The following is a 26133-nucleotide window of genomic DNA, read 5'->3' as shown; positions in this document are numbered from 1 at the left end:
TCTTGAGTCGGGACCCACATCATGTTGGAGACTCTGTTATTAGGTTCCGCTGAGGCGGGTTGAGCTCGTGTTGTGCCTTCATTAGATCTCTCTGCTTTTTCCAGCTGAAGGAGAAAGCACTAACAACTTTTTTGCATAGTGATGTGGCATGCTCAATCCGTGTATCCTTTGCACTTTTTTCTGTGAAGGGGAAACAAATGGACAATTAAACAAGTTCAGACCATCATAACTCATGAAAAAAAGATAAACAGAACTGTTGTCTCTTTTGAGCAATTTTATAAATATTTTGTTATATAAAATATATAATGTTGTAACTTAAGACCACTTGAGTTATTTTAAATTACAAAGAAAAAAAATTGATCTTAACTTGATCATATATTTATATTATTAAGTAGTATTTTTACATTTAGCTAAGGCTATTTTGCGTTACTCACCTATGGCAAGAAGCAGTCTGTGGCCAAAGCACGACAGGCGAGTCCAGTTGTTGAGCTGCAAGGCCTTCACCATATTTGTTGTCTGTTGTCATGCAGGACATTTGTACTTCACTTAGACTCCAAGATTTTAGTGCATCCTTCAGGTCGTGAGCAATTAGCTCCCCAGTGTGGTCTTCAGGGCAGTAGTTTGTTTGAAGATGTGCACTTTTTAGCTTCCAGTCAATAAAATGGATGGTTAGACTCAGGTACAGCTCAGCTGTACGACTGGACCATAAGTCACTTGTCGTTGCAAAAAATTCTCCATGCTTTATTTCTGCTGCGATCCTCTGTCGGCATTCACTATACATATGGGGAATGGCGGTATTAGAAAAATATTTGCGACTTGGCAAATCATACCGTGCGTCTAAAGTGTGGATCAGTCTTTTTAATCCCACGTTTTCCACAGATTTGAATGGCACCATATCCTTAGCTAAGTAGAATGTGACCGCCTCTGTCACCTCTTTCCATCGTTTGCTGCTCTAATGTGTCGGTCAGTGATAACTGTTTATGTTTTGGGACCTCATGTGATACCGATGAACGGGGTTGTACTGACTTGAGTGAAACACCTACGGCATGTTCCTTCGGATGCTTCCTTTTCAGGTGGTTGAAAAGATTTGTTGTATCACCTCCGGAAGAGCCGACCATTACCCAACAAAGTTTACAAATAACTTTTCTCTGAAATGTCTAACTGTGCATAGCCAAACCACTGCCACACAACTGATGTTGAGTCTTTTTTTTCGGCACCAGCTCCTCATCTGCCATGGTGCTAGTTAATGTAGAATTTTTTTTCTAATATGTCACCCACACATGAAAGACACATGATAGAGACACGTGGTATAATTTGGCCAATCAGCACAGCCATCTAGTAGGCAATCGTTGTTGTTTTAACATTATTATGAGGACATAAAAGATCCCGATCTCTATGATTCGCTTGAAAAGTAGATTGTGGACGTCTTCAAGATCGATCATGATATAAAATCGTCAGATCGCCCACCCCTACCTGCACGAATGCATAGACCAACTGTAAAGATTGGAGGAGGAATAGTGGTCTCAGGGCTCAACCCCTTAGTCCCACTGAAGAGAAATCTTAATGCTACAGCCTACAGTGACATTCTAGATGATTTTGCACTTCCAAATTTGTGGCAACAGTTTGGGGAATGCCCTTTCCTGTTTCAGCATGACAACCCTTGCACAAAGTGAGGTCCATACAGAAATAGTAGAGAGATTGATGTGGAAGAACTTGAGTGGCCTGCACAGAGCCCTGACCTCAACCCCATTCCATCTTTGGGATGAATGGAAAAGCCGACTGTGAGCCAGGGCTGATCGCCCAACATCAGTGCCCAACCTCACTAATGCTCTTCTGGCTGAAATCCCCTGAACAATGTTGCATCATCTAGTGAAAAGCCTTCCCAGAAGAGTGGGGGCTGTTATTGCATGAAAGGGGCGACCAACTCCATATTAATGCCCATAATTTTGGAATGAGATGTTTGACGAGCAAGTGTCCACATACTTTTGGCCATATACTGTATGTACTTTGACCCCCCGTCCAGTATTTTTGGAAGATGTCCGGTTATTTTAAGTACTGTAATCTATTGAATATGTCGTAAAAAAATGTATCAGTGTACAATTTGCCCTCAACCCCCTCCCCCCATTGTCGTCTAATTGCCAGCACCCCCTCTAGGTTGACATTTCGCAAACCCCCCTCACCAGGGGTCCGGTATTTTCATATCTCAAAAGTGGCAAACAAGGTGCAGGGGGCATGACTCCAGCATGCGACCTTAACTCCCTGGCAACCAACTTTTGGAAAAACTAGTCAGGACATTTCAGATAACAGATGGCTATAAAATGAGGTTAATTAAAGAAGATGAAGAATTTGGTTGGAATAAAATAATTTGAAAATACTTAAAACTTTAGAGTTAAAATGGTCTTTACTTATTTTGCAAGTGGTTTATGAGAGACATGCCCTGAGATTATAGAATCACTTCTAGAAAGTGAGAGGTGTGAGAAAGTGAAGGTGTCATATAATTACAATTAATAAAATATAGCTGCAAGCAGCAACGCAGGGGGCCAAGTACACATCTACACAGTACCATTTATTCATTTATGCACCTTATGCAAGTTAAACATTCCTCAAATTTGATTGGCTCATGGCAACCATCTCGTTTCATCAATCATATTGCCTTTAACAAATCTGATGGAGGATGTAGGCATGTGTACAAAATTCCACATCAATCGTACCTGTGGTTTCAGAGAAGAAGACGTTTGAAAATTGTCCTAAATGTGTCACTTAAATCAAACTGGCCACCAGCCCATCTGACATATGGAGTCCATATTGCATATGGAAACACTCTACACAGCTGTGTATCACTGTATCAAGTGTATTGTTTGTATAAGCTTTTGAAACTAACGGTAAAGAAATTATAATAATAATACTATTGAGGCTTCCAGGTGATTCCAGTCAAGAAATATATGGTTTCAGACTCGTAATCATATAAATCAGATGAAGGCATATTTTCATATTTTCTCAGTATAAACAAATCTCAGTTAACAGTATTTGTATCTGCATGCAGAAATGTCTGTGTGTTTAAACTAATACTTTACATCATAATCGTGTTGAAGTGACTGACTGTGACTGAGCCTCTTGTTGTTACGATGTACATGCCAAAGACCGAGTAGGTCCGTTTTTTCGGGTGTAGCTCGCACAGTACACGTCTCATGTTCACCCTTTAAACCCTACAGCAAAGCCCAAGCGATTCTGCACAGATCAGTATATAATGTCACCATAAGTTACGATTTCACCGAGAGAGAAGAGCACAAATTCGTGCCACCCCGTGTTGCATGTAACATGATATAAACAGGAAGTCACGCACTCGTTGTGATCTCAGTTTGAAATTACTTTAATTTGAAAGCAATAACCCACCACTACAGATTCAGCAACGTCATTGCTCTTGTACCACTGTTCATGTTCATGTATTTATTTGAAAACCTCGCATTACAGTGTGTTGAGAATCATATTTAAGTATTTTTTACTTTCACTTTCGGTTTCTCCCTCGTTTTCCTTCATGGTCTCTACAGCTGAAACAACCCTCACTACAAACACATCTCAGTTTATACTATTTGTATTTGCATGCAACAATAGTTTCCATTCTAATACTGTTGCAAGTGACTGATACTGCTTTGTTGCTACGATGTACATGCCCAAGATGGCGGCTTCGTTTTTTTTTCTCAGTACTCTTTGTGGTATATGCTTTCATTAAGAATATGTATGGAACACAGTCCAAAGATACTACATACCAAAGTACACATCAGCCAGTTTAAGGGTTTATGAGAAATCTAGGCTGAAGTGTTTTCAGCATATTCCAAGATGGTTACCATACCGTATGACTTATACATTTTTGGAAATAGCCAAATCAAGTATTAACATAAGTGTAGTATGTACTATAAGTCTCATATCTCAACTCTTTACCGTTCCTGAGAAAACGATGTTTGAAAACTGACATTTCTTGTTTGGACTACAATCAAGATGGCTGCCAAACCATGTTACATGATGACGCCATTTTGTGGTCGAGTGAGCATGCCATAGACTCCTACATCCATGTCAAGTTTGATGACTTTTTAGACATCGGTTAAAAAGTTATAGGCATTTGAACATATTGTGGTGGAAGAGACGAAAAGTATAATAATAATAATAATAATAATAATAATAATAATAATAATAATGATGACCAGTGACCACCATATTGCTCATGGGATCAATCCTGTCAAGTATTAAACAGTCCAATACATTCTAACATAGTTCCATACTGCACCATATGCATTTATTTCCAACGTGACCATCTCTGAAATTTGATTGGCTCATGGCAGCCATCTTGTTACTGCAATCGACTTGCCTTGAACAAATCTGATAGTGGAGCTAGCAGGTGTAGAAAATTTCATATCAATCGGACCAACCGTTTCGGAGAAGAAGATCTTTGAAGATTCTTGGCCAATCCAATATGGCTGCCAAATCATGTGACTTATCGATTTGTCTTATAGCCCATAACATCATACACCAAGTTTCACATCTGTCCCGTCTGCGGTTTCGGGGGAAGATTTTTGTAGATTTTCCAAAATGTGTCACTTAAGCCACTATGGCCACCAGACCATGTGACATATGGCCTCCATATTGCATATGGCATAGCACTACATAGCCATCTATCACTGTATAAAGTATCATGAGTTTTCGTCGAGTGGTTTGGGTTTTATAGGCTTTTGAAAAAAAACGGCGGCGGAAAAATAATAATATTATTATTATTATTATTATTATTATTATTATTATTATTATTATTAATAACAATTACAATAGGGTTCCAGCAACTTTGTTGCTTGGCCCCCTAAAAATAATGTATTATGTACTAATAGCTGAAGTGAGAACTGATCTTATTTTATATCCCCCAAGACACAATAATACCTATGAAGTTACATATTTTGTTAATTTAAGAAAACTGGACTTAATATCTGGGTGAGTTTATTGAAGGTGGGAAAGAGTGGAGCAGCTCCATGACCTCAGCTCTGGCTCCAGGCTCCGGAGCGCTCCAATGAGCTCCGCTCCGGCTCCAGCAATGCCAGCTCCAGCTCCAGCTCCGCTCCGGCTCTGGGTCCTGGAGCTAGCTCTGGGCTCCGGAGCCGTTGCACGGTTAAACCTACTGTGAACACAGTGTACTGAATCATCAAGAAATGGATGGTGCATTGTACCACCCAGACACTACTTAAATAAATCCATCTCTCCAAACTGAGCATCAGGGCAAGGGAGAAACTCATGAAAGATGCCAGCAAAATTTTAATTTTTTTATGTAAATGTCAAGCATTACACTTGGCATAGTCCCAACTTGGCACATCTCCCACGTCAACACTATCTGTCTAGTCAAGTATGGTGGTGGCAGCATCATACTATTGGGATGCTTCTCCTCAGCAGGGACTGGAAAGCTTGTTAGGATTGAAGAAAAATGGATGAAGCCATTTAGGGCAATCTCCGAAGGTTTGAACGTTCTACGTTTTTTTCGGTTTTCAGACCTTCGAAGGTCTGTCACGTGACAATCACATTATTATTTTATTTTTTCTCTTGTTAATAGAATTTGACAATGTTTGAACACTGTAGCACCACCGCACCCAATAAAAGGTTAAGGGTAAAAGTAGTGTTGTGGGGAGGAGCATAGGGAGAGTGGATAAAAGGTGGAGGGAAGAGGAAGAACGAGTCAGTGTGTTGCTGCACCCGCAATGATGAGTTAAAATACTAAACCACACTTCAGATGCCCCATTATCTAAATTCAAACATTTGATTTGTATACTGACCATTACTTAAATAAAAGTTGCTGGACCTAACTAAGTTCGAGAAAAAAGCCCCTCAGTTGCCACTGATAATCTCGTTATCATGCCACCTGTCAGTGGGTCGGATTTATTAGGCATCAAGTGAACATTTTTCCCTCAAATTTGATGTATTAGAAGCAGGAAAAATGGGCAAGCGTAAGGATCTGAGTGATGCACGTGGGGAGCGAAGGCTGGCCTGTATGGTCTGATCCAACAGACGAACTACTGTAACTCAAATCCTGAAAAAGTTAATGCTGGTTCTGATAGAAAGGTGTCAGAACACACAGTGCATCACAGTTTGTTGTGTATGGGGCTGCGTAGCTGCAGACCAGTCAGGTTGCCCATGCTGACCTCTGTCCACTGCGGAAAGTGCCTACAATATGCAGGTGAGCATCAGAACTGGACCACGGAGCATTGGAATAAGGTGGCCTGGTATGATGAATCACGAGTTCAAGGTGTTGACTTGGCCTCCAAATTCCCCAGATCTCAATCCAATCGAGCATCTGTGGGATGTGCTGGACAAACAAGTCCGAACCATGGAGGCCCCACCTCGCAACTTACAGGACTTAAAGGATCTGCTGCTAATGTCTTGGTGCCAGATACCACAGCACACATGATTTGCTGCAGGAGAATTGTTCTCGTTACCGAATCTGTTTATTATTGTTCTCGTTACCGAATCTGTCTAGTGGAGTCCATGCCACGACGAGTAAGGGCTGTTTTGGCGGCAAAAGGGGGACCTACACAATATTAGTCAGGTGGTCATAATGTTATGGCTGATCGGTGTATATTTTGAAAGAGAACTATCTGCCATTTGCCAGCATCCCAGCTAAATTATGTTGCTATAACATTGTGGCAACATTGTGTGTTTGCAAGGATACCTGTGGACCACTGCGTTATTATGTGTTATTGTTTCTTCATACGTGATCTTTACAGCAAATTGTAGAAATGTAAAACAAAACAAAAATGTTTCGACAAACATTTGCCGTTTGGATTTTTTAGCTAAATGCACAGAAGACCCCCAAAAAGCTTAATGTAAAATTGCAACTGAAAATTGGTATATCACAGAGGAACAAGTGTGTTCTGGGATCATTTAAACAACATAAGTTTAAATTATTATGCTTTTTGTATTAGGCTTAACAGGTCAATTGCATAGAACTGAAAGCAACATACTGGAGATGATCCATCGAACTCTGCAAGTTTGTTGCAATTGACCTATTATTATTATTATTATTATTATTATTATTATTATTATTATTGGTATAACAATATATCATGTTGAAGAGTCTTTTTATTAGGTTACTTTGTTTTGGTGTCTTGTATTTACTGCTTTCTACTTTTAATTTTTGTACTTTCAGTAGTATATTCATCAAGGGGTTTACACCGATTTGCTATTTCATGCAAGTAAAATCAATATAAACCATGTGCTTGTAAAAAATAAATAAAAACATGATCACTGTTTGATCACTTATTTTAAACTACAAGGGGATGTTTTATATTGTTTATATGGATTACCTTTAATCAGGCTGTTCATTCAAATCGATACACTAGTAGCTAATGTGATCAATACATTATGCAAATTAGCCTCAATGAAGCTTCGAACCTTCGTTCGGTAATGTGTTCCAAACCTTCAAAGATTAAAATGTACCCTTCGGGACAGCCCTAGAGCCAAGTACAGGCAAATACTAGAGAATAACCTGTTTCAGTCTGCTAGAGTTAAAACTGGGGCAAAAAGTTATCTTTCAGCAGGACAATGATCCAAAGGCAAAAGTTACAGTGTAGAATAAGAGTCCTGAATCTTACTGATAATCTGTGGAAGGACTTGAAAACTGCTTTTCCATAACCATTCCCTAAGCATATTGAAAGAGCTTGAGCAAATCTGGCAAGAAGAATGATCAAAAAGTCTACCAAGCCAGTGTGCAAAGTTGGTAGATTCTTACCCATAAAGACTTGTGCCTGTAATTCCTGCCAAATGTGCTTCCACCAAATATTGAGTTGAAGGGTCTGAATACTTATGCAATCAATACCTTTCAATCAATATATCTTTTAATATTTTATTTTGCTGTATGTTTGTTGTATGTTTTCCACATGTTTAACTTGTCTTTACCTTTAAAAGGCCTAAAGTTTTAGCAAGTCCTGAATAAAATATTAAAGGGGTCATGAACTGAGAAATCAAAATTCCCTTGATCTTTTGACATATAATAGGTCATTTTATTATAAAAACATCCTGTAAGTTTCAGAACTCAAAACTTTCTCGTTAGTCTAAAAACAGCTTATATTGAAGCCAATCTGCAAAAACGACAGGATGTGGAATGTGCCACTTTATTATGTAATAGTGTGGCTAAACCCCGCCTCCGCAGAAGATCATCAACGCCTGCTTCTACATTACTGCGTGTTTAGCCCCGCCCACTGATTAACACATATAGTAGGTAAACAACGAGACAGGCAAACACAGGTCTATGCAGAAACCAAACGATAAAGATGGCTCCGAAGACAACAACATTTTTTACTTTATTGAAAATGATGGACGATGAATATAAGAACGACAGCTTGACAAACGATGGTATATTCATTTATACTTCGTTTACATGAAGCAGCGCGAATTATCCTTTGTCAGATATAACTGTATTAACGCCTAGAATCTAAACTTTATATGCAACAACCAATGAAATATAAAATGTGTAATATGCATAAATGTTAACAAAATAACGACACAAACCGCTTTCTGTAGCGTCTTCAGCTAAACTCTAATATAATGTAATAGGCTAACTACCTCACAAATACATAAAGTATAAATATAAATAAAGATGATTATTTACCACGCTGTCGCAGGCTGTAGTATCCTTGCCATTTGAGGTGCAGGTTCGTTGTCTTCCGATTCGGGCTCAAACATGTATGGCTGAATTTCTCAACATTGGAAATTTTCAAAACAATTCCACACGTTTACTGACGGGGGATTTTAACATTTTTAAATATGCAAAACTGTTAGCCAATCATACCAGTGGGCGTTTACTTCTGAGTCTACAATCCACCACGCCTATTAAATGGTGTGTTCCGATGAGGGGGGTCAAAACAGGACAGAAAATAGCCTATTACTTCTAAATTATGATGTTTTTTGATGTACAAATCTTGATAACATTATAAGTGGACCTCAGAGAACAGTACAAAATAAAGGCAGTTCATGACCCCTTTAAGTTACAAACAAATGTGTATGCATAATTTTATAACTTCACAAAATAGGACACAAATAGGAAGGATCTGAATACTTTTACAAGGCACTGTAAATATCAGTGTGTTCTGTCTCTCTCAGAAATGCTAATGTTAAGAATTATTTAAAATGTCTCCCACTCCCTTTCTGTGATGCAGATCCTCCTGTACTGTGAAGGAACACGCTTTACAGAGAAAAAGCATCAAATCAGTATGCAGGTTGCTGAATCCAAATGTCTCCCCAAATTAAAATATCATCTTCTGCCACGAACCAAAGGCTTCACCACTACTATGCAGTGTCTCAAAGGAACAGGTAATCAGTTCTTATCTGTTTAAACTATAGATCAGAGATTGAAGATCAGGTTTTTATAATTGTTTTTATATTGTACTGTAATATGTAAATTGCAATTTGTTTTATGCCTTGAAGGCTGCGCTGTATTTTTGCACTTTGTATTGCGCTTATATTTTGTAAGTTGCCCTGGGTAAGGCATCTGCTAAGCGTCTGCTAAGAAATAAATAATATTGTTTTTTGTTTTAGTAACAAATATAAATATATCAAAGAAAACAAATATAAATCCCCACAAATTGTAAATTATAAAAGAAAAACTAATACAAATATAATGATATCACCTGTTACCAATTTTCTGCTGAATAAAATGTGGTTCCAAACCCACCAGGGATATCAGGAATGGCAGGCAACTAGCACAAGTGTTGTGTGCTCTGAAAACTTTAGTTTTAGATTTTGAACTTCTTCCACCTTCTTCCAGCAGTGAACTATCCCAATGCACAGACATTCTTTTCATGGGCTCTTTCCAGCCACAAATTACATAGTCTCACACAGTGTTGACCGCATCTGTATCCAGGTCTTGCTCTAGAAAACTTTTGCCTTCTAATGCCAAGGGCTGCACATAAAGGCAAAAAAGAGGTTTGTTATCACAAATTATCCTGGGAGTCTAGATGTAGGACCTGATCAGGACACTCCCGATAGCCACACCAGACCTCTGACGGTGGCATCTCTGTGGCTGATGTGCTTCGCCAGTGCTGACTTCTACGCGCGCACACAAAAAGTCAGGAAGGAAGGTCGAGAATCTCCCTTTTCCCCTGACAGCACAGGCTCTTGCTGGGTTATTGTGGTGCACAACCATGCGGACTGCCAAAGATGGCATGAGCAGGTCCCCCAGCAGATCTGGAACTGCATCGGCAGGGCGGAGATAAACCTTTTCACCACAGAAGAGTCCTCTCATTGCCTGCTGTGGTTCTCTGTATACGACAACTCTGAGATTCGTCACGCAAAAGTTCCTCTATGCGTTCCCTTCATTCTTCCTTCTCCCGGTGGTCCTGAAGAAGAACATAAGAAAGATTACAAAAGAGAAGAGGCCAATCGACACATCATGCTCATTTAGTGTCCATTAATAACAAAGTGATCCAAGGATTTTTATTATTATTATTATTATTTTTTTAATGTTCCCAAGTTGTCGGCTTCAGCCACGTTTGCAGGGGAGTTTGTTCCAGTGTCTGGTATCTGGTGGCCATCTCTGCATGTCACATTCCAAATCGATTGGGAAACCACCTGGGTTCCATTTCCAGGCCGCTTTTTTTGGCAATCACATCTGTCAAGCGCGTGAGCGAGTTCCATTCCCTGTCACTACACTCCTCTTGAGTATGCTTCATGGGGGAAGGTTCTACGGTCATGCTTAGGCCTAATCCTGCCTTCCTCCCAAAGGTGATCTCTCTCTTCCATGTAGGCTGATAGTTAATGGCATTCCATCCTCCTCCGTGCTCTTCGTGGGAGGGGAATCGGCTAAACGTGCTGTGCCCCATGCAGGCACTCAGGTGTTATATGGATCGTATAAGGGAGAGTAGGCACTCGGAACAATTGTTTGTGTCCTATGGAGTTCAATTTGGACACAGGGCATACTCAGTAGTGCGGATGTTATCGTGCTCCTGTAGCAGTGAATGCGGCCACATGTGGTTTGCCCTCAGTTGTATTATATTATTGAATCAACACAGTCGAGCTTACAGTGATTCTGCTCCTGTTTGAGAACCAGTAGAGCAGGCATATGTCTGTTCTTGTTTCTAAGCGGATGTTTCTAGGTGCTGTTGCCCTGCCACCCACCTTTTTATTTTTTTTCCTCCCTACCAGAAGGGTCGATGTGTCCTCTTCTGCAAGTGTCTGACTGCCCCCAGTATGTTGTTGCCTAGTGTAATGTGACTGTTGTCTTCGCTCCTGGGGCTGTTCAGCATGTGGCCCTAAGGGGACATACACCAATAGATTCTGTGTACAAAGTACTGCTTGAGTTGAGGCCCCCTTAGCAGGCATCAACCTTGGGGCAGGCTTTCTTACCACTTGTCTGCCCTCCTCCCTTGTTTGGATATACAGTAACCCCTCCCCCAAAGGGTTTCAAGATCACTTGGGGGTTCTAACTCCCAGCAAAGAACATAAGAACATAAGAAAGTTTACAAATTAGATTAATTAATTAAGTGATCCAAGGATCCTATCCAGTCTATTTTAAAATGTTCCCAAATTTTCAGCTTCAACCACATCGCTGGGCAGTTTGTTCCAGATTGTGACAACTCTGTGTGTGAAGAAGTATCTCCTGTTTTCTGTTTTGAATGCCTTGAAGCCCAATTTCCATTTGTGTCCCTGCTAATCTGGAAAAGCTCCTCCGGTCCCCACCTAGTCTCCTCAGTCTCTCTGAATAGGACATTCACTTCAAATCTGGTTGCTCTTCTCTGAACTGCCTCTAGAGCAGCGATATCTTTCATGAAGTGTGGAGCCCAGAACTGTACACAATATTCCAGATGCGGTTTAACTGGTGAATTGTAGAGTCTTAATATTACTTCTCTTGTTCTAAATTCTACACTTTTGACAATATACCCTAACATTCTGTTTGCATTTTTTATTGCTTCCCCACATTGTTTGGATGGAGAAAGTGAGGAGTCTCCTAGGTCTCTCATGCGATACTTCATCTAGTTCTATTCCTCCTATAGTGTAATTATAGTGGACATTTGTGTTACCTGCATGTATTACCTTGCACTTGTCCACATTGAATTTCATCTGCCAGGTGTCGGTCCACAACTGAATGTTATCTAAGTCCCTTTGAATAGCCTGTGCAGCCGAGATTGTATCTGCTGAGCCACCTATTTTAGTATCATCGGCAAATTTGACAAGTTTGCTAACTATCCCAGAGTCCAGATCATTAATATAGATTAGAAAAAGCAAAAGCCCTAGTAATGATCCCTGTGGAACTCCACTAACAACCTTACTCCAGTTAGAAGCGACACCTCTAATCGCCACACATCAACCAATTCATAACCCATCTACTTAAATTACCCTGAATGCCTACAGCTTCCAGTTTGAGGATCAGTCTTTGGTGTGGAACCTTATCAAAAGCTATTTGAAAATCTAAGTATATCATATCATATGCTTTTACATGATCCACAGCTGCAATTGCATGTTCAAAAAACTCCATTAAATTTGTAAGACATGATCTGCCTCCTCTAAACCCATGTTGACTATCTCCAAGAATATGGTTTTCATTAAGATGTTCTTCTGTTTTCTGTCTAATATTTTTTTCCAACATTTTACAAGTAATGCAGGTGAGATTGATTGGTCTGTAATATCCTGGCTCAGTTTTGTCCCCTTTCTTGTGGATTGGTATGACATTTGCTGTCTTCCAGTCAGTTGGCACATCCCCTGTTCCAAGTGTCATTTGGAATATTTCAGTTAGCGGCCTAAAAATAATCTCCCTAATTTCTTTAAGAACTGTTGGACAGATCCCATCTGGCCCAGGTGATGTTTGTTTTTAATTCTGCTAGTCCCTAATCTGTCAAGAGGAAGTTGTAGTCTGCGCAGGGCTTGATATACAAACCGGAAACAGGAAGAGCTGTTTGTATGACATGTGGACTGGCCTATAGGCAGCTTCGATAGAAAAAAATAATAATAATAATTTGAGGTACCATGGTAATTGGCTTAACCCCTTCCCTTTTGGGCAGTGTTCTCTTTTTCAGATAACCGAGGTTACATTTGCAACTCATCTTTTCCTGAGAGACAGTCATTATGGAAATGTGTTGATGCAACAGCTGGATGTGTTGTTCATTCAGTTGAAACCTCTGCTTAGAAAAGGTTAAGCCATTTGTAATGACTGTATCCAGGCTGAGTCAGTCAACATCACTTGAATGCATTTGTGAATTAAATTCTATAAGCCTATTCAAACAAAAACATTCTCAGTGTCATTAGATGTTGTGACTTTGACTTTTTTCCCTGTCATTTCAGTTTCTGCAGTTTATGATGTAACCCTTAATTTCAAAGACAAGAAGAATCCCTCCCTTCTAGGAATCTTATATGGGAAGAAGTATGAAGCAGACATGAGTGTCAGGTAGGATATATATTTCTTTAATCAGTCTGTGCACTGGGCTTACCCGAGTTTACTCAACCCAGCTTAAGCTAAGAATTCTACACATCTTATACATAGTATATTCATACTAAATTAAAATGGCAATGTTAAGTTTCCACCTTGATGTTCCAAATGTATTCAATCATAAGAACATAAAATGTACAAATGAGAGGAGGCCATTCGACCCTTTGTGCTAGTTTGGTGTCCATTAATAACTAAGTTATCCGAAGATCACATCCAGTCTGTTTTTGAATGTTCCCAAATTGTCTGCTTCAACCACATCGCTGGGGAGTTTGTTCCAGATTGTGATGACTCTCTGTGTGAAGAAGTGTCTCCTATACAGATTTTTTCCTATGGGAAATTATCGGTTGACAGTATGCATTTTAGCAGGCATTTTGCTTGTGTTTCTTTTTCCATGTTATAGATCTTAGTAGGATGTTAATTAAAATCTATGATAATGATCTCCTTATTTAGATATTTATCTACCAGTACAAAACACAATCACCACATATTGCAACCATATGGCAAGCCAAATTATCATTTAGAGATATCTCTAAATAATTTAAAGATATTTTCAAATATTTAAAGATGTCTCTAAATCATTTAAATATATCATTAAATCATTTAAAGATATCTGGAATTATTTGAAGATATCTCTAAATCATTTAAAGATATCTGCAAATAATTTCAAGATATCTCATTTAAAAGTACATTTAGAGATATCTCTAAATGATTTGAAGATATCTCTAAATGTTTTGCAGATCTCTAAATCATTTAAAGATATCTGCAAATAATTGAGATATCTTCAAATGACTTCCTGTTCATTTAGAGATATCTGCAAATCATTTAGAGATATCTTCAGATCATTTAGAGATATCTTCAAAAAGCACCTTATTTAGATATCTCTAAATCATTTGCAAATATCTCTAAATCATTTATAGCTATCTTTAAATGATTTAGAGATATCTTGAAATATTTGAAGATATCTTTAAATGCATTTAGAGGTATCTCTAAATGATAATTTGGCTTGCCATACAACCAGGAAGTGCTGTGACTCATTGTCTTTTACAGTGCCTTGCGAAAGTATTCACCCCCCTTGGCATTTTTCCTATTTTGTTGCATTACAACCTGTAATTGAAATTGATTTTTATTTGGATTTCATGTAATGGACATACACAAAATAGTCCAAATTGGTGATGTGAAATGAATAAAAATAACTTGTTTTAAAAAATTCAAAAAAATAAAAAAACGGAAAAGTGGTGCATGCATATGTATTCACCCCCTTTGATATGAAGTCACATAATTAGTTAAATAGTCCACCTGTGTTCGATCTAAGTGTCGCATGATCTGTCACATCTATCTATCTATCTATCTGTCTGTCTATCTATCTACAGTGAGGGAAAAAAGTATTTGATCCCCTGCTGATTTTGTACGTTTGCCCACTGACAAAGAAATGATTAGTCTATAATTTTAATGGTAGGTGTATTTTAACAGTCAGAGACAGAATAACAACAAACAAATCCAGAAAAACGCATTTCAAAAAAGTTATACATTGATTTGCATGTTAATGAGGGAAATAAGTATTTGATCCCCTATCAATCAGCAAGATTTCTGGCTCCCAGGTGTCTTTTATACAGGTAACGAACTCTTAAAGGGAGTGCTCCTAATCTCATCTCGTTACCTCTATAAAAGACACCTGTCCACAGAAGCAATCAATCAATCAGATTCCAAACTCTCCACCATGGCCAAGACCAAAGAGCTGTCCAAGGATGTCAGGGACAAGATTGTAGACCTACACAAGGCTGGAATGGGCTACAAGACCATCGCCAAGCAGCTTGGTGAGAAGGTGACAACAGTTGGTGCGATTATTCGCAAATGGAAGGAACACAAAATAACTGTCAGTCTCTCTCGGTCTGGGGCTCCATGCAAGATCTCACCTCGTAGAGTTTCAATGATCATAAAAACAGTGAGAAATCAGCCCAGAACTACATGGGAGTATCTTGTTAATGATCTCAAGGCAGCTGGGGCCATAGTCACCAAGAAAACAAATGGTAACACACTATGCCGTGAAAGACTGAAACCCTGCAGCGCCCGCAAGGTCCCCCCTGCTCAAGAAAGCACATGTACAGGCCCGTCTGAAGTTGGCCAATGAACATCTGAATGATTCAGAAGATAACTGGGTGAAAGTGTTGTGGTCAGATGAGACCAAAATCAGGCTCTTTGGCATCAACTCAACTCGCCGTGTTTGGAGGAGGAGGAATGACCCCAAGAACACCATAACCACCATCAAACATGGAGGTGGAAACATTATGCTTTGGGTGTGTTTTTCTGCTAAGGGGACAGGACAACTGCACCGCATCAAAGGGACGATGGACGGGGCCATGTACCGTCAAATCTTGGGTGAGAACCTCCTTCCCTCAGCCAGGGCATTGAAAATGGGTCGTGGATGGTTATTCCAGCATGACAATGACCCAAAACACACAGCCAAGGCAACAAAGGAGTGGCTCAAGAAGAAGCACATTAAGGTCCTGGAGTGGCCTAGCCAGTCTCCAGACCTTAATCCCATAGAAAATCTTTGGAGGGAGCTGAAGGTTCGAGTTGCCAAACATCAGCCTCGAAACCTTAATGACTTGGAGAGGATTCTGCAAAGAGGAGTGTGACAAAATCCCTCCTGAGATGTGTGCAAACCTGGTGGCCAACTACAAGAAACGTCTGAAATGCGTTTTTCTGGATTTTTTTGTTGTTACTCTGTCTCTGACTGTTAAAATACACCTACCATTAAAATTATAGACTGATTATTTCTTTGTCAGTGGGCAAACATACAAAATCAGCAGGGGATCAAATACTTTTTTCCCTCACTGTATGTGTGTGTGTGTGTATATATATATATATATGCCATAACATTATGACCACTGACAGCTGAAGTGAATAACACTGATAATCTCATTATCATGGCACCTGTCAGTGGGTGGAATATATTAGGCAGCAAGTGAACATTTTGTGCTCAAACCTGATGTGTTAGAAGCAGGAAAAATGGGCAAGCGTAAGGATCTGAGCGACTTTGACGAGGGCCAAATTGTGATGGCTAGATGACTGGGTCAGAGCATCTCCAAAACTGCAGCTCTTGTGAGGTGTTCCCAGTCTGCAGTGGTCAGTACCTATGAAAAGTGGTCCACAGAAGGAAAAGCGGTGAACCGGCGACAGGGTCATGTGCGGCCAAGACTCATTGATGCACATGGGGAGCGAAGGCTGACCCGTGTGGTCCAATCCAACAGATGAGCTACTGTAGCTCAAATTGCTGAAAAAGTTAATGCTGGTTCTGATAGAAAGTTGTCAGAACACACAGTACATCGCAGTTTGTTGTGAATGGGGCTGAGTAGCCGGAGACCAGTCAGGGTGCCCATGCTGACCCCTGTCCACTGCCGAAAGTGCCTACGATATGCAGGTGAGCATCAGAACTTGACCACAGAGCAATGGAAGAAGGTGGCCTGGTCTGATGAATCATGAGTTCAAGCTGTTGACTTGGCCTCCAAATTCCCCAGATATCAATCCAATCGAGCATCTGTGGGATGTGCAGGACAAACAAGTCCGATCTATGGAGGCCCCACCTTGCAACTTACAGGACTTAAAGGATCTGCTGCTAACGTGTTGGTGCCAGATACCACAGCACACCTTCAGAGGTCTAGTGTAGTCCATGCCTCAACGGGTCAGGGCTGTTTTGGCAGCAAAAGGGGGACCTACACAATATTAGGCAGGTGGTCATAATGTTATGGCTGATCGGTGTATATATATATGCACACCTATTCTGAAAGGCCCCAGAGTCTGCAACACCACTGAGCAAGGGCACCACCAAGCAAGTGGCACCTTGAAGACCAAGGAGGTCTCAAAACATGTCAGGAACAAAGTTGTGGAGAAGTACAGATCAGGGTTTGAACATCCTACAGAGCACCATCTATTCCATTATTAAAAAATTGAAAGAATATGGCACCACAACAAACCTGCCAAGAGAGGGCTGCCCACCAAAACTCACGGACCAGGCAAGAAGGGCATTAATCAGAGAGGCAACAAAGAGACCAAAGATAACCCTGAAGGAGCTGCAAAGCTCCACAGTGGAGATTGTAATGTCTGTCCATAGGACCACTTTAAGCCTTACACTCCACAGAGCTGGACTTTATAGAAGAGTGGCCAGAAAAAAGCCATTGCTTAAGGAAAATGCACTGTTAACTGTGGGACCTTATATAGACAGGTGTGTGCCTTTCCATATCATGTCCAATCAACTGAATTTACCACAGGTGGACTCCAATCAAGTTGTAGAAACATCTCAAAGAAGATCAGTGGAAACAGGATGCACCTGAGCTCAATTTTGAGTGTCATGGCAAAGGCTGTGAATACTTATGTACATTTTTTTTGTTTTTTATTTTTAGATTTCAAACAGACTTCTTTCATGTTGTCATTATGGGGTATTGTTTGTAGAATTTTGAGGAAAATAATGAATTTAATCCATTTTGGAATAAGGCTGTAACATAACAAAATGTGGAAAAAGTGAAGCACTGTGAATACTTTCCGGATGCACTGCATTTGACCCCCAAAAAAACCGGAAGACAAATTATAATACTCGGCAAACTTGGGACAATAATAATTGACAAATTTGTGCTTGATTGAGTTTTGTCACCAACAGTGACATGGTGTGGTGGCCATGATGCTTAAGGCCATGTCACATCCAGCGGTGAATATCTACAGAACCCTCAAGTCTACAAACATCAGTCAAAATTGATGAAGCCAAGTTGATAGGACACAAAACAAGGCTGCTGTACACCAATGAAAAAGTCCACTGATTTTGAATAGATACTTCAAATGACAAAAAATTAAAACTGCAAATGTATACTACATTAGATTAAAATTGAAAATTACACATTTAATAACACATGCATTTAAACTACAAATGCCTGCTAAAATCTGAAACCTACTGATACAACATGGAATGCTTAAAAGTTGCATGCAACTTCTAGTTATTATTATTATACTTATTTTTTCTTCTCTTCCACCAGAATATGTTCACATGCCTATAACATTTGAACCACTGGTTAAAAAGTCACCAATCTTGGCATGGATGTAGGGGTCTACGGGTTGGTCACTTGAACGCAAAATGGTGGCATAATATCACATGGTTTGGTAGCCATCTTGATTCTAGTTCAAACAAAACATGACAGTTTTCAAACATAGTTTTATCAGGAACGGTAAAGAGTTGAGCTATGAGACTTATTGTACATAGTGCGCTTATGTTAATTTATTTGGCCATATCCAAAAATGTATAAGTCACATGGTGTGGCCACCATGTTGGATTATGCTGATAACACTTCAGCCTAGATTTCTCATAAACCCTTAAACTGGCTAATGTGTGCTTTGGTATACAGTATCTTTGGACTGTGTTCTAAAAAAGTTCTAAAAGAATGTCCTACATAAAGAAACATGGCAGTAATGAGCAAAAGATTAAGACTTACTCTTAATTGTGTTCAATTTTAAGCCTGCAGTGACACAGTGTCACCACTGCTAGCAGCATATACCACATACAGCACTGAGAAACAAAAATCAAGCCGCCATCTTTTATGGGCTCAAATTGGCGCCATAAGTAAGTAATTCAAAATAAAAAATATTGTAAACAAAAAAATAGTTGAGAAAAAAATGATGTTGAGATCAAAATTAAATAAATAAAATCGAAAGCAAAATGTATAGAATTGTAAACAAAAACATATATATATATTAATATATATATATAAACTTGAAAGCAAATAATGTTAAATCGAGAGCAAAACTCTGACGTGCTCACCTGGAGTCCCTGTCTTTGGCTGTGATGCTGCGATCTTTGCTTTCGCTGCCGGTTTATTTGCTTTCGTTTTTTTTTTTTTTTTTTAATTAGTTTTGGCACTGTTTTGCCGTGAGGGCGGTATTTACAGGGAGGCGTGGATCATGGGTCTCCATTGGTCCAGCAAGGTTTGAGTCATGGTTCTTCCTAACCCAACCAGGGTGGGCTGGCCTGGTTGATCTCTGTGTGGGATGGGAATCGATTGTCTCGGTTTCAACAGCAGCGCCGATTCAGCAACTCCTTAAACATCCTGTGTGTGTGCATAGACCTGCAATCAAAAGCTGGACAATCACTGTATCCCACCGCCATTTGAGCCCATACATATAGCACTGAAACGAAACACAGGATTCACCTGCTACATGCACAGTAACATGTTTAATATCATGTTCATATTAATGTAACCTGCACAAGCTCCTCAGATAACACAGAGCCAGACTGATGGACCTCACATCATTTAACAAGAGGCAAATGGAGGGGCATTGTATTCATTAAGAGATATATATATATATATATATATATATATATATATATATACACAGAAACAGAAGTATTTACAAGTTGCCAGAGAGTACAGGTGAGAGGTAGCCATCTTGTTGTTTGACTAGTTTCAGAATAGTCTTAGCATTGCTCATTTTATTTTAAGTTTGCCTTAAATTGACGTTAGCATTGTCTGTAGTTTGCCTAAATTGAAGTCAATTCGGTTCAGCTGCTGAGTTGGTGAAAGTAAACAGGTTGTAGAAGGGAGTTTCTGTCTAGACTAGCAGGAATTCTGTTGCAGGAGGAGCCAGGTGGGGCCAGTTAGGTGTGAATTGGGGGTAGGTAGACAAAAGCTACCTAAAGCAGCTGTTGAGAAAGAGCTGTGCTGTTTCTCGCTGACAAAAGTTAGGCAGTTGACTAGCAGCAGGAACCAAGAGATGTATAAAGAAAATAAAAAGAATAAAAAAGTAACATTTAGAAGCATGTGGCAACTACAGTGTCAGGTTTGCAGAATGATTGCCTTCCTGGATGAACTCATCCAAGAAGGCTTCATTTGTGAATGTTGTCGGCAGGTTGAAATCCTAGAGATCAAGGTTCGTGATCTTGAGGCTCAGCTTGTTGATCTGCGCTGTATTAGGGATATAGAAGAATTGGTCAATCAGCCCATGAGAGAGATGGTGTGCACGCCACAACCTAGGAGAGTTGAGACCTTAGAGCAGGACAGCGTAGAGAACTGCTGGGTTACAGTAGGTCGTAACCGCAGAAAAGGGCGTGCACAACCCCTAGAGACACCCCAAGAGCTTGAATTGCCCAACAGGTTCCAACTGCTGGACACCGAGTTGGACAGTGACAGCTCAGAGGGTGATGGGGGTGCAGTTGAACACCAGAGCACCATGGTGCCCACTCCCCCCCAGAAGAAGGAGGTAGTTATAGTAGGAGACTCAATTCTTAGAGGTGTAGATCACACAGTGTGTTCTAGTGACAAGGAGACCTGCATGGTATCTTGCCTGCCTGGTGCTCAGGTTGCAGATCTCCCTAAACTAGTAGACGGGCTACTGGCCAAAGCCGGGGGGAATCCACTGGTCATGGTCCACATTGGAACCAATGACATAGGAAAAGGTAGGACAGAGGTTCTGCAAGACAAATTTAAAGAGTTAGGAACAAAACTAAAGAGCAGAACCTCCACGGTAGTTTTCTCTGAAATACTTCCGGTACCACGTGCCAGGCCAGGGAGACAGGCAGAGATTAGAAAGTTTAACACGTGGTTGAAAGCTTGGTGTAGGGAAGAGGGGTTTAGGTTTATGGAGCATATGGAGCTTCTGGGATAGATGGGACCTGTACAAATCGGACGGTCTACATCTAAACAGAAGGGGGGCTAATGCATTGGGAGAGCGTATGTGCAGTGAAATTGAGAATCATTTAAACTAGGAACCAGGGGGGCAGGGAGCTCTGACAATCGGAGATGTTCCACGAAGGAAAGAAAACCAAGGGAAAGTGCTAGTAGGAAAGTCCTGAAATGTTTGTACCTCAATGCCAGGAGTATAAGGAACAAGATGTTAGACTTGGAAGCCACAGTGCTGGCATGTGACTATGATGTTGTAGGAGTGACAGAAACATGGCTTACAGAAAATGATGGGGATGAATACAAGTTGGAAGGATACACACAGTTTAGGAGAGCAAAATCGAAGAGGGGGTGGGGTAGCATTATATGTGAAAAATGACATTGAGGCAGAAGAACTTGTATTAGATCCCAGTAACGGAACAGAATCTTTGTGGGTCAAACTTTTGAACAAGAGATCTGGAGGATTAGCGGTAGGAGTATGTTACAGGCCACCCAACTCAGATATTCAGAGAGATGTTGTGCTGTACAGTGTAATCAGGACTGCATGTAGCAAGGATGTGGCTGTTATAATAGGGGATTTCAATTTCCCAAACATAGACTGGGAAAGCCCAGTGGGGACTACAGAAGCAGAAATCGAAATGGTTGAGGTTGAGACTGCTTTCTAACTCAACTTGTCAGGGAACCAACCAGAGAGAGCGCATGTATTGACTTGATATTTTCAAATGACCAAGATAGAGTCATGGGGACAGTATTTAGAGAACCAATGGCAAATTGTGATCACAATATGGTTAGCTTTGAGGCATTCTTTCAAAAAACAAGGTCCAAGTCTAAAACAATGGTCTACAATTTTAGAAAAGCAAACCTTGAAGGTATGAGATGGCACTTAGAAGTGGTAGACTGGAGCACACTGGATACAGAGTTAGTTGAAAATGGATGGGTATATTTTAAGAATATACTACTTGAGGCTCAGGAGCAATTTGTACCAAAACTTAGCAAATTGAGGACAAAAAAACACTGGCCAAATTGGTTTAATAGAGGTATGCAAAAATATATAAAGAGGAAGATGTTGTATAGCACATACAAAAGGGATGGTGACGAAACAAAATACATAGAATATGTTGAGCTGCCAAGAGATCTTAAGAAAGGGATCAGGAACGCAAAGAGTGAAATAGAAAGAAACATAGCTCTTGGAGCTAAAACCAATGCAAAGAGCTTTTTTCAATTTTACAACAGCAAGCGGTCAATAAAGGAGGAAGTGAAACAGATAAAGGGCAAAAATGGAGGTGTCTTGGAAAACAAACAAGATGTGGCAAATATTCTAAATGAGTATTTCACAGAGGTTTTTACAAAAGAAAAAACAGATGACATGCCACAGGTTGACAATCAGTCCAGTCAAACCCTAAGAGAGATCAGGATAAATGAGAAGGAGGTACTAAAGGGACTAGCAGAATTAAAAACAAACAATTCTCCTGGGCCAGATGGGATATTTCCAACAATACTTAAAGAAATTAGGGAAATTATTTATAGGCCGCTAACTCGATTATTCCAAATGACACTTAGAACAGGGGATGTGCCAACTGACTGGAAGACAGCAAATGTCATACCAATCCACAAGAAAGGGGACAAAACTGAGCCAGGAAATTACAGACCAATCTCACCTGCATCACCTGTAAAATGTTGGAAAAAATGATTAGACAGAAAATAGAGGAGCATCTCAATGAAAACCATATTCTTGGATATAGTCAACATGGGTTTAGACGAGGCAGATCATGTCTTACTAATTTATTAAAAAAAACTGAAATGCAACTGCAGCTGTAGATCACGTGAAAGCATATGATATGATATACTTAGATTTCCAAAAAGCTTTTGATAAGGTTCCACACCAAAGACTGATCCTCAAATTGGAAGCTGTAGGCATTCAGGGTAATGTAAGTAGATGGATTATGAACTGGTTGATGTATAGGAAACAAAGGGTGTCGATTAGAGGAGTCACTTCTAATCCCGCCCTCGTGGCAAAACAGTGCCAAACTCGTAAACGAAAAAATAAAAAACGAAAGCAAAGAAACTGGCGGTGAAAGCAAAGATCACGGCATCGCAGCCAAAGACGGGGACTCCAGGCGAGCACATCAAAATGTTGCTCTTGATTTAACATTATTTGCTTTCAAGTTGTTTTTTTTGCTTTCAAGTTGTTTTTTTTTGCTTTCGATATCATTTTTTTTGTTTAAAATTCTATACATTTTGCTTTCGATTGTTTTATTTTTGATCTCAACAAAACACTATCAGTCACTTGCAACAGTATTAGAGTGGAAACTATTATTTTAAACACAGACACATCTGCATGCAAGTACAAATAAAACTGAGATGTGTTTATATTGAGGGATTGTTTCAGCTGTAGAGAACCGTGAAGGAAAGTGAGAGAGAAACCGAAAGTGAAACAAAAATATAATTAAATGTGTTTCTCAACACACAGGAATACCAGTTTTATAAAATAAATACATGAAAATGAACAGTGGTACAACAACAATGACGTCGCTGAATCTGTAGTGGTGGGTTATTGCTGTCAATTGAAAGTCATTTCAAACTGAGATCACGAGTACATGACTTCTTCTTTAATGTTAACCATGCAACACAGGGGGGCATAAGTTCATGCTCTTCTCTCTAAGTGAAATAGTAACTTATGGTAACATATTATATACTGAAATGTGCAGAATCGCTGGCTCTATACAGTAGAGTTGAAAGGGTGAACATAAGACGTTCCCTGTGCGAGCTACACCCAAAAAAACTGACATACTCCGCCAGGCATTATAGTGAAAACTAATTGATGCTATTTGCTCCTTAGTAATATACTTTGCTTTTTCAGCTGTAAATATATATAACGCACACATCAGAATTCATCTTGATAATAAAATTAAACATCAGGTAAGCAAATCAGTAAGGTTGAAAAGTTGACTGCATATTGAAGAGCTGAAGCATTTTAAGCCACTTAAATGTTTAGTTTGTTTGTGTTTAAAAGTACACAAAATGAAACTTAGAGAATCAAGTGTTTACTAATATATTATGATACTAGAGGTATTTATGCTATTACTAACTTAATTAAAATTGCTCTATTTAAATTAATGATTTTTTTTTTTTTTTTTTTTTAGAATGTAACTGCCTTGAACATTAAAAACATTATTTGACCACAACAGGGGGAACTTGACCATGAATACTCTGCTTACCAAAACGTTTAAGCAAAACATATTGTCAACATGTGTCTTCATCTGATTAATGTTGTTATGAGTGTGAAACCATGCATGTCTCGACTGCAAGCACCTGGAAGCCTCAAAAGTTGCCTGGAATGTATAGTAGTTGTTATGATAATAATAATAATATTATTATTATTATTATTATTATTATTATTATTAATAATAATTTTTCCACCATCATTTTCAAGAGCCTATTAAAAAAAAACTAAAACCTTTGTACAGTTATAGAAGGCTATGTAGAACGATGCCATATGTAATATGGAAGTCATTTGTCACATGAGCTGGTGGCCAGATTGGTTTATATGACACATTTTGGACGATTTACAAACATCATCTTCTATGAAACCGCAGGTAAGATTGATGTGGATTTTGGTACATATGCCCTTGGCTAGGTTCTCCATCAGATTTTGTTAAAGGGAATATGATTGATGAAACAACATGGCTGCCATGAGTCAATCAACTTTCAAAAATGTTTAAATTGTATTGTGTCATACTGTGCAGTATTGAACTACATTAGAATTTTTTAGACTCAGTGGTACTGTGTAGATGTGTACTTGGCCCCCTGCATTGCTACTTGTAGCTATATTTATTATTATTATTATTATTATTATTATTATTATTTATTTATTAGCAGACGCCCTATCCAGGGGCGACTTTCAAAATATAAGCGCAATACAAAGTGCAAAAATACAGTACAGTTCAAGGCATAAAACATTACAAATTACAATTTACAAATTACAATGCAATTCAAACCATAATACACTTTACAAATTTCAATTTACACAAGTGTATACAATATGAGGTCTTACATCCTGGATTATAAAAGCTGAATGCAGACAAGATGTTAGGTCACAGTCAAGGGCCAAAGGGAAGGGAGTATAGGGAAAATAAAAATACGAGTACTAGTAACAAAAGGCAAGTAGTATGAAAAAACATAAAGTGCAATCTTACAGGACAATGAATGACTACATTACAAGTAGAGTCTGAAAACATGTGTCTTGAGTAATCGCCGGAAGGAGACCAGGAACTCTGATGTTTTGACTTCAATGGGAAGGTCGTTCCACCACTTAGGGGCCAGGGATGAAAAGCAGCAGGCTCTGGAGGAAAGGGAGTGGAGAGTAGGCAGGGTTTGACTTCTGGCACCGGAAGACCGCAGCAGTCTGGAGGGGATGTATGGAGAGACGAGGGTCTGCAGGTAACTCATTGCAGTCTGTTCGAGACAGCAGTAGGTGAGGGTCAATGTCTTGAACTGAATGCATGCCGAAATTGGGAGCCAGTGGAGTAGCATGTGTGAATCGGGGCAGAGAGAATACCAGACGAGCCGCAGAGTCCTGGATGAGCTGGAGTGGGCGGGTAGTAGTTGCCGGCAGGCCGGCCAGGTGGGCGTTGCAGTAGTCCGGGCGGGAGAGGACCAGGGACTGGATGAGCAGCTGAGTTGAGTAGTTGGTGAGAGAGGGTCAGATTCGGCATATGTTGCTCAGGAAGAATCTGCAGGTGCCTGTCAGTGTGGTGATGTGCTGAGTGTAGGAGAGCGCAGGACTGAGGGTGACTCCTAGATTCTTAGCGGAAGAAGAAGGAGAGAGTGTCGTAGATTCCAAGGGGATTGAAATGGAGTGGTCGGCAGAAGATGAGGAAGAGGGGGGAAAACAGAGGAGATCAGATTTGGAGAGGTTGAGCTTGAGGTGGTGTGAGTGCATCTAGGTAGAGATAGCAGACAAGCAGGAAGAGATGCAATGGGATGAGGTTGTCGGATGAGGGAAAAGACAAAGATCTGGGCATCATCTGC

General features: G+C 39.8%; 1 protein-coding gene across 5 annotated transcripts in view; it reads left to right on the top strand.

Moving 5' to 3' along the window:
* The window catches only part of agpat3 (1-acylglycerol-3-phosphate O-acyltransferase 3), a 125260-nt gene that overhangs the window by 69387 nt on the left and 29740 nt on the right, over positions 1 to 26133 (top strand). For all 5 annotated transcript variants that reach the window (XM_066707083.1, XM_066707078.1, XM_066707080.1 and 2 more), the window contains 2 exons: positions 9183 to 9336; positions 13300 to 13402. In XM_066707083.1, the coding sequence (XP_066563180.1) occupies positions 9183 to 9336; positions 13300 to 13402 (257 nt within the window). The remainder of the gene's footprint in view (positions 1 to 9182; positions 9337 to 13299; positions 13403 to 26133) is intronic.

This window comes from Amia ocellicauda, chromosome 6, assembly GCF_036373705.1.
Source record: "Amia ocellicauda isolate fAmiCal2 chromosome 6, fAmiCal2.hap1, whole genome shotgun sequence".
NCBI lineage: Eukaryota > Metazoa > Chordata > Actinopteri > Amiiformes > Amiidae > Amia > Amia ocellicauda.
Note: the sequence above shows the minus strand (reverse complement) of the source record. Positions and strands in the feature narration are given on the sequence as shown.